At 51.5% G+C, this 9,677-nt stretch overlaps 1 protein-coding gene across 1 annotated transcript in view; it reads left to right on the top strand.

Annotated features, from left to right (window-relative positions):
- Window positions 1-9,677, top strand: part of LOC106821170 (vang-like protein 2) — a 38,066-nt gene that overhangs the window by 18,034 nt on the left and 10,355 nt on the right. Inside the window, exons 4-6 of the mRNA XM_014825863.1 lie at window positions 123-1,025; window positions 2,708-2,847; window positions 6,238-6,363. Coding sequence (XP_014681349.1) covers window positions 123-1,025; window positions 2,708-2,847; window positions 6,238-6,363 — 1,169 coding nt within the window. The remainder of the gene's footprint in view (window positions 1-122; window positions 1,026-2,707; window positions 2,848-6,237; window positions 6,364-9,677) is intronic.

The following is a 9,677-nucleotide window of genomic DNA, read 5'->3' as shown; positions in this document are numbered from 1 at the left end:
GCGGCGTGTGAGGGCCTGCTCATGAGTCTTGCCTTCAAGCTTGTCATCATCATCATCATCATCATCATCATCATCATCATCATCATCATCATCATAATAGTTGTTGTTGTTGTTGTTTACAGCTGCGACGCGGCGTGTGAGGGCCTGCTCATGAGTCTTGCCTTCAAGCTTGTCATCATCATCATCATCATCATCATAGTTGTTGTTGTTGTTGTTTACAGCTGCGACGCGGCGTGTGAGGGCCTGCTCATGAGTCTTGCCTTCAAGCTTGTCATCATCATCATCATCATCATCATAGTTGTTGTTGTTGTTGTTTACAGCTGCGACGCGGCGTGTGAGGGCCTGCTCATGAGTCTTGCCTTCAAGCTTGTCATCCTCGGCATCGGCGCGTGGGCCGTCTTCTACCGGCGTCCGAAGGCCACGATGCCGCGAGTGTTCGTGCTGCGCGGCATCGTGCTCGTCTTCACATTCATCTTCACCTTCTGCTACTGGCTCTTCTTCGGCGTGCGCATCCTCGCCGGCCAGCCCGGCTACGGCGGCGCCCCCGACCTCGCGGTGGCGGCGGCGGCGGCAAGCGACTACTACGATGCTGACGCGGTCGCGGACGCCGTCGCGGGGCTGCGTCGCGCCGACGCCTACCACAAGGTGGTGCAGTTCGCGGCAACGTTCGTCGACGCGCTGCTCTTCGTGCACTACCTGGCCGTCGTGCTGATCGAGCTGCGGCAGCTGCGCACCGCCTACACGGTGACGGTCGTGCGGTCCCCGGATGGCGAGCGGCGCGCGTACAACGTGGGCCAGCTGAGCGTGCAGCGCGCCGCCGCCTGGCTGCTGGAGCAGTACTACCGCGACTTCGCCGCGTACAACCCCTACCTGGACCGCGCGCCGTCGCGACGCGGCAAGGGTGACGTGCCGACGACGTTCAAGTTCTACGATATCGACGGCGCGGGGAACAACAGCCTGCAAGGGCGGTCGCGCGCGATCATGGCTGCGTCGGCCCGCCGCCGCGACATGAGCCACAACGAAAGGTGCGTAGCGTGCGCGCGAGCGTCCATGGTGGGTTTTGGGGTCCATGGATGGGCTTCAGGGGGTCTGTGAACCAGGTGCATGCAAAATTTTGCTTATGTGCTTATGTGCGTTTTTCTGGGGAGGAGTCCGTAGCTTTTAGCAGATTCTCAAAGGGGGCCTTGACTCAAAAGAGGTTGAGAACCATTGACGTAGTGTTATTGAAAGGCAGGTTTAGCCCATCATCGTTGCGATAGGAAGTTTTAAATATAATGCTCAGCGACAAAGTATGGCGAACTCGACGTTTTGGTGTGTGTGCATACAAACCGGGTGAGTTTCACCATCCTAGCAACAATATTCAAGTGGGGTGCGGTTATCTTGCTTCGGCAGATGGGACGATCAATACTACATTACATCGCGTAATTTGAGATCTAGCGCGATCTCTTAGATAGATAACTGCCATCTAAGTGCCTCTATATATGATGCTAGGCTGTCGGTGGTTGCCTTACATCGCCCCAGAGAGGGCCCAGCGTGAGCATTGTGCAAATTAAATTGAAATGAGGTGCATTGGCGAGCGGCCACCAGGGACGCGCGCCTGTCCGCTACCGTAAACGCTACCGATACTCCGCGATACGCATTTCACGTAAACAGCGTGAGACAGCGCGCGATGAATTATTTATTATTATTAGCCCGCGATGAGGGAGAAAAGGTTGCATGGCGATTATTGCATGCCTCGTCGATACGTAATGTCAGCCACCTCCATAGAGAAATCACGTCTAATTAGCAGTATCATAGGTCTGTCTCCCTCCCTCCTCATTACGGTGTCGTAAGCAGCTAGTCAACCCGCAGCAAGCAGTGTAGGCGGTGCGTGCAGCTACCTCTGAAATTTTAAAGAGAGGTAATTCTGATGATGGATGCAGCATCCAGATGGGTGATCGTCGGAAAGTTACACACGTTGGGTTGCCCCCGCCGATCGTGCTTCAGAGGCAGGGTTTATGCATCGGACCCTTAACTTGGCTTCTGTTACCAGTTACTCGAGAATAGTAGTCGGTTGCGTGAGAAAGAGAACAAAGTTCAGTGCAGCTGTTAATGGTATATTCGATACGACATTGAAACCTTGCAGGGAATGTAGGTCTCCTCTCTCTAGCTAGCTACTCTGCAAATGCATGCGTCCCAAGTTCCTTTGATGTTCCATCCATCCTTTCCACGCCTGCCGTGAGAAAGTAGCCATGCGTACACACCACGCAAGCAAGCACTCACACAATCAGACATGCATGTATGCGTGCACGCACACACAGATTGATGCACGCACCACGCACGCATCCCCTTCCACACGCGCGCGCACGCACGCATGTGAGCACATGCAACTACACGCGCGCACACACACACACACACCTACACACACACGCACGCACGCACGCACACACGATCGCACGCACGCACACCGCAGCGCACACGCACGCAACGCACGGCACCTTGCAGCGCGCGCACACAACAATGGTGCGCTGGTCTCGCGCACTACCCACACAAACACATAGCCTAACGCACATCACAACACGAAATCACACTCAACACACACAACGGCTACGCACGACTGCACACACACACACACACACACACATCACACCGCACAGTCATTCACGGACCCGCTGTTTCACGCGCTCGGTCGCACTTATGATCGACGCATGATTGCTCGTGTTTTCAGCCCGATAGACAGAGCATTACGTGAACATTGCAGGTTTTTCGAAGGAGCTGTGAGTTACGAGGCGAATGTGGTGAATGTCGTGCTGCGAGAATGCAGCGAGATGGTCTCTACGGATCCCGAGAGGAAGCCTTCACGAGACCGTCAGGCGGATGCATAACTGATCCGGCTAGTAGTTACAACGCTACCCCGATCACTGCTGCAATGCGTGATCGCGGACCGTAGCGTTGCTTGTCTGCGTGCGAATGCGTAGCGGTGTGTGTGTATGTGTGTGCTGGTGTGCTGTCTCCGACACTGTGCCCATGCGTGCGTGTCATGTGCTCGCCTGGCTGTTGTGTGTGTGCTGCTTGGCTGTGTCTGTGCGATGTGTGTGTGTGTGTGGTTTGGTGTGTGCATCCGTGCGGTGCATGGTCGGTTACCTTTTTTAACCCGTCGCTTGTACCCATTGTACAGGGCGCGTGTGATGTGTCTGTGTGCGTCGGTCACATGTACCTTTATATGTCTGTGCGCGTGCGGTGGATGTTATGTGTCTGTGTGGTCGGTCCTCGTTGTTGTCTAGTGTGCGTCCGTGCGGTCACAGATCGTGGGTGTCTGTTCCTCGTGTGCGTAGCTAGTGCGAGACCGTGTCCCGTGTCCATCTAGGATATAAACTAAACGCGTTGTCGTCTTCGCCGCGGTCCATTGAGGCTCTGAGCTTAGTGATTTTATAACAAGTGGTGAATTTATTGGTAAGCAATATACAGATCTAAATACCATCCGGCTGCTTACTATTAAAAGAAATTTGAGTGTATAGACTAAGAAGGCAGGAATGTTGTGAAACTGGTGACATAGGAGAAGACGGACATAAGTGTATTACTTATTAGGAGGAGTCTTGAAAATTGGTGTCAAGCAAACGGCACCTAGCTATCATTGCAAGACTAGTAGAGATCCCTATAACACAACAAACTGTTCCATAAGCAATAGAGCGTTGGACTGAATTCAGCGTCGTGATCGTTAGAAAAGAAAACTTAGTGCTAGGATATATGTTTAAATTTCCGCACGTCTATTAATGGAGCTGAGTGCAGGAGAACAGAGAGATTCCTGGACCAATATGTCATAGATAAAAAAGGCCAAGTACATCAGGCAATGCGTCGCGCTCAGCAGCTGAAGGAATTTTTCGAATGACCTAGTTTTAATGTAAATTTATTTACATTTTGCAATCTCTCAATCTAAACTCATATTCTACATCTCGTTGTAATGGGTGAAGTTTTTATGCGGAATTCTTAGTGCATAATAATTCATCTGAGATTTTACATGTCGCTGTCAACCTCGCGAGTTTTGATTGAATCGGAGTGATGGTCTGGAATCAGGTGATTGTGCATTTTTGACAGTAGACATGAACTGCTAATTACGTCCGTGCCCGTCACAAGTTACTGTTTTTCAACTCAACTTACGGCCTGCTATGGTGAAGGCAACGAGCGTCCTGTCCATTGTGTGACTGACCTCAATCCGCGCATGCACCGCCGAGACATGTCCATTTATTTATTCTCGTGTCGATGTGATTCAGTGATCGGAATCATTTCCCTCTGCGTAACTCCGTGTCTACGCATCAGCCTGCGAAAGCCGAGGCAGACAAAATGCCGATCTAAACTGCTTGGCGATCGTCTGAATGTCGCCATGATGCCCCATGCAGTCGCTTGCGCCGCCTCCTGGTCTTCCACAAAAGGACCACCCTTATCGTTCCGTGATAGATACAAGTAAATGTGGGGACCTGGTGTGGGGGTGTGAATGGCCGCACACAGCCCCCTCGCGGCCGCCGGCAGGACTGCACTATCCGCCCTCGTTCAGACAAGCTCCCGGCATTCTTTGCCTAGGCCCCCCTCTCCCCGCACGCGGCGTGCGCGAGCAACCTGTTTTTCCGCTTCCATTCTAGGCCACGGTCATGTCATTCTCTTGACCCGCTCGTACGCAGGCTACGAACAGTATCTTATCTATGTAACGATAAGCTCAGCCTGAGTTATTGCGCACACCGACTAGGCGCGTACGTGGCGACGTCCGGCGCCGCCCGCAGTATGCAGCTCCTTCCGGAGCCCCACCCGCCCTCTATCCGTCCTCACGCTAGTACCTCTCTCGCGCCTGTAGACGCACCAGGCCAGCGACGTCTTGCCCCCCGGAGCCATGGCGCAGAGTCTACAATTTTTCGCAGTAGAGTCTTGGCAGTTTTACAGCCCTCTCAAGCGCTCTGAGACCTGTTTCACCTGCCTCCAAGCCAGTTCTGTGTTGGCAGAAGCGGATGTCTTCACCCCGCTACACCGGGTGGTCCGATTAATATGAAAGAGGCTAACACCTCCTACCGCCCCGTACTCCCCGTCCCTCAACCCTGAGAGTTATGAGCCCGGCTTGACTGCACACTTCTGGCATGCTGCGACAGCACTTCATTCTGCACTCTCCTCGTCACCGCACCAAGTCGCGCGCATCACCAGTATGTCTCGTTTCAGCTAGCTTATTCGCCACTTTTCTTTGCTAGGCGCACGCCCACGAACAACAAGGAACTTCATGACATTGCTCCAGTGCTACTCCGAGGCGCTTCCAGTGAAGCCTACTTCCTGCCTGCGGCGGGCGCTCTAGGGCGTGACCGCTTTGCGCGCCGACTCCGGGGCAGCTCAAATACCACACGTTTTAGCGGTCCCGAGCAGTCTTGCGTCTTTTCCAAGCGACCACAGCACCGCTCAGGCCTCCCGCACGCCTTCATAGGCCCTTTTCGTGAACCACTGTAAGCACTGGATTCACACCACGCGCCGCCGTCCCACCCTGCTGCCCCGAGAACAACCAGCTTTCCACCACGCCCTTGCCCCGCCGCCCGCCGAGCGAGAGGACAGCGGGAGGCGAGCGCCGGAAGAGGACCGCGAGCGGCACCTCCGCACGCCCCCACCCGCAAGACAGCCAGCGAGGGCGTCAAGAGCCTGCACCCAGCGACCGCACCCGCAGAGTAGAGAGACGACCCGGAGACCCGACGCAAAGAGAGAGACGACTGAGACCAGCAGGAGATGAGAACGAGGAGGCGAGAGATGAGATGAGAGAGGAGAATAAGAGACTAGAGATAAGGGATAGGATAGAAGCATAGAGAAATAGGATAGATAAATAAGCAGGATAGAGATTGAGATTACGAGATAGAGATAAGCAATAGAGACTTAGGACTATGACATGAGTAGATAGAGATATGATGATAGAAGCGATGAGAAGAGATAAGAATAGAGATAGAGATAGAGATAGAGATAGAGATAGATTTTTAAATTTCGAGATAGAGAGAGAGAGAGACAGAGAGAGACAGAGAGAGAGAGCGCGCGCTGCAAACCCCGCGCAGCACACACAACCAGCAGATTTCGCGGAATCAATCGATACCAAAATACCCTATTTCGTACCCTGCTTTTGAGTGTTTGTAATGTGTCCACAGATCCCTTGTCTTAAATAAAAAACTAGTATGTATATAAGTATATCGTATATAATAAAAGTAGTAGAGTATAAAAAACCACAATGATGTTAACATTTTCCAGGTCCAGCTATTCCGATGGATCCGACAGAGGCAGCTCAGGCGGTGTTTCCCTCGCTGGCTAGGGCACTGCAGAAGTACCTGCGTGTGACTCGCCAGCAGCCGTACTACACGTTAGAGGCAATTCTCGGTAAGATTTGCCTGTGCTACCATCTACTGAGTCAATTTTTTTCTCGATAACTACTCAACTTTTACGTCATTGGCATTGTCTAGCAGTAAAATTAATAACGCTAGCATTAGAAATTCTCGTGCATTCTTATAAGCTCTGCTGTGTTATTTATTGACTTCTTTAGTGGGTATTTATTGCATCCATAATGGACATTATTAATTATAAATTATTCAATTAAATTTGGTTAATGAATTTATCAGATGCAGTAAAATGAGTGTGTAATTATCATTTGCTAACATTTCTCCAGTTCGTGCATGAGTGCTTTTATTCCCTCACCATTATCCCAGTGCATTCGTGAGCATTTCATTTTGCGGACGAATTCCCCTCACTGCCGTCATTGTTTCACTCGCGGTCACCACACTCGTACCTTGTCTTGCTGTCACCATTGTATGTTGTCTCATAGTCACCGTTCTCCCTACGTTTCATCACTGTAATCTTCTCACGCATGTTGCAGCAACCACGTCTTTAGATGGGCCCATGTTACATCGTTACATTGTTATGTTGCTTTATCGTTCCATCGCTCCATTGTTACGTCATTACATTGCTCTAAGGGTACATCATTACATTGTTATGTTGCTCTATCGTTCCATCGCTCCATTGTTAGTACCATTGAGCTCTGAGCTTAGTGATTTTATAACAAGTGTTGATTTATGGTAGCATTACAATTTACAGATCAAGAACAGTATTAGAAGAAATTTAGTGTAAGAGAGGAATGTGTGAAACTGCGTGACATGGAGAAGAGGAAATAAGTGTATTATATTAGGAGGGTCTGAAAGTGGTGTCAAAGAAACGGAACTACTGCATAATATAGGATAAAACTGTTCCATAGCAATGGTTGGCTGAATCAGTGTGTCGTAGAAAGAAAACTAGTGCAGGGATATAGGTTTAAATCAATAAGTCATAGAATGGGAGCTGGTGCAGGAGAAAGAGAGTCTTGGACAATATGTCATAGATAAAAAGCAAGTACAGGCAATGGTAGCAGCAGCTGAAGGATTTCCGATGACCTAGTTTATGTAATTTATTTACATTTTGCAATTTCAATCTAAATATATTCTACATATCGTGTAATGGGAATTTTATGCGGAATTATGCAAATAATTCATCTAGTTTTCATGTCGCTGTCAACTCGTCGAGTTTTGATGAATCGGGTGATGTTGGAATCGTGATTGTGATCTTAGTGCATACTGCTAATTACGTGCCAGTCACAAGTCTGTTTTTATCTCACTTAGCCTCGTAGTGAAGGCAGAGCGTCATTCATTGTGACTACCTATCGCGAATCACGCCGAGTCAACATTATTTTTCGTGCGTATCATATCGATGTCGCGAACTCTACGCATCGCTGCGGCAGCGAGGCAGACAAAATGCCATTAAAACTGCTTGCGATGAGTCATGATGCGTCTTTCCACAAAGGCACACTTATCGATCTGTAATACGTAATGTGGGGGTGGGGTGGAGGGAGGTGGGCAGGGAATCATATGCGGGTTAGCAGGGCCATCTGCTGGGCGGGTGGAGAACTGTTTGTCTTCATTAGAGTCATTATTCCGCCCGTCGTACAGTACGAGTAATGAATAGCCAGCTGGTTATTGAACCAAGGGCCGTGGCGTCGGCGGAAAGTCGCTTCGGGTATCTCTACGTGTTATTGTCGATGTAAGACGCACAGGAGCGACGTCTTGCGGAGATGCGCAGAGTTACAATTCGCAGTAGGTCTGCGTGTTACGGCCTCAAGGCTGAGCTGTTTCACTTGTCAAGCAGTTTCGTTGAAGCGATGTTCACGTAGGGGTGATAAATATGAAGAGGTAGTCTAGCCGCTCCGCTAACCCCTGAAGGTTATTGAGGGTTTATGATCTGCATGTGGACAGTTCATTTGCACTTTGTAGCAAGTGGTAAAGTTGTCTCGTTTAGTAGCGTATTGCATTTTCATGCTAGGCGCACGCACAAAAAGGAATTTGCATGTCAGTCACGGCTTCAGTGTATTTCTCGCGCGCTACTGCTACCGCTTTGCGCCGATCCGGGCGCAATAAACGTTTTAGCGTCGCAGTTGCGTTTTTCGGAAAGCCACGTCAAGCGCAGTTATAGGTTTCGTGAAACTGTAGCCATGATTCACACCCGCGCGACTGTGGGAGAAACCAGTTTCACACAGTGCGCGCGCGAGAGAGAGGGAGAGGGGGGGGGAGAGAGAGCGAGAGAGCGAGAAGGGAGAGAGAGAGAGAGAGAGAGAGAGAGAGAGAGAGAGAGAGGCTCCATTGCTTACGTCATTCATCTGCTTTAAGGCGTACATCAATACGATTGTTATGTTGCTTTATCGCTTACATCGCTCGATCGTTACGTCATTAAATTGTTATATCGCTCCAACTATTATCTTAACATCACTCCATTCTTGTATCATTACGGTGACGCCTGCCATCGTTACGTGACGCCGGCATGCCATCAGTGCCATCATTACATGACGCCCGCACGTGCCATTCGTTGCAGAGCACCGGCGATCTGCCCATCAGCCACGACATGATCGCCGAAGGCCTTCCTCGAGCCGCTACTTGCAGCCGTGCCCGGCGTTCTTCAATGAAGCAGCGAGTACAGTCGCGTGCAGACGTGGGCGCTGCACGGTGAGCGACGTGGCGTCCGGGAGCGCCGCCCCTTCGCAGACGCGTCTCGTCTTTCCAGCTGAAGAGCAGGGCCGGGGTTTGGCGACGTCGCGCCTGCCTCGTTAACCGTGCCGCCGCCGTTGCCCGCCACTGTCAACATCAGCCGAGGAGGTGATCGACCCGCAAGAACAACAAGTTTTGTGCTGCGGCTCAACTCGGAGACGTCCCGGTGTGAGCGTTGCACGCCGTTGATGCTGCCAGCTTCAACTCGCGAGACCGGGCGGTGTGAGCCGTGCCACGCGTTTGTGCTGCCGCGCTCAACTCGGAGATGTCGGTGTGAGCGGTGCACGCCGTTGTCCCTGCAGCTCAACTCGGAGAACGTACGGTGTGAGCGTGCACGCGCTTGCTGCTGCCCCCAGCTCACACTCGGAGATGTCGGTAGCTGCAGCGTGCATCAACGCCCTGCGTCGACTGCCTGCGGCCTCAACTCGGAGACGTCGGTCGCTGAGCGTACACGCCGTTGCCTTGCCTGCGCTCAACTCGGAGACGTCGCGTGTGAGCGTGCACGCGATTGTGCTGCGCGCTCCAACTCGGCAGACGTCGCGTGTGATGAGGCAGAGGCATCGTGGTGTAGCTCGCCCGCGCGCTGTTAGTAACGACAAGTCCATTCTGCCGCCTTGAACTCTGAGACGT

The sequence above is a fragment of the Priapulus caudatus genome, unplaced genomic scaffold, assembly GCF_000485595.1.
Source record: "Priapulus caudatus unplaced genomic scaffold, Priapulus_caudatus-5.0.1 Scaffold62, whole genome shotgun sequence".
NCBI classification, from domain to species: Eukaryota; Metazoa; Priapulida; class Priapulimorpha; order Priapulimorphida; family Priapulidae; genus Priapulus; species Priapulus caudatus.
Note: the sequence above shows the minus strand (reverse complement) of the source record. Positions and strands in the feature narration are given on the sequence as shown.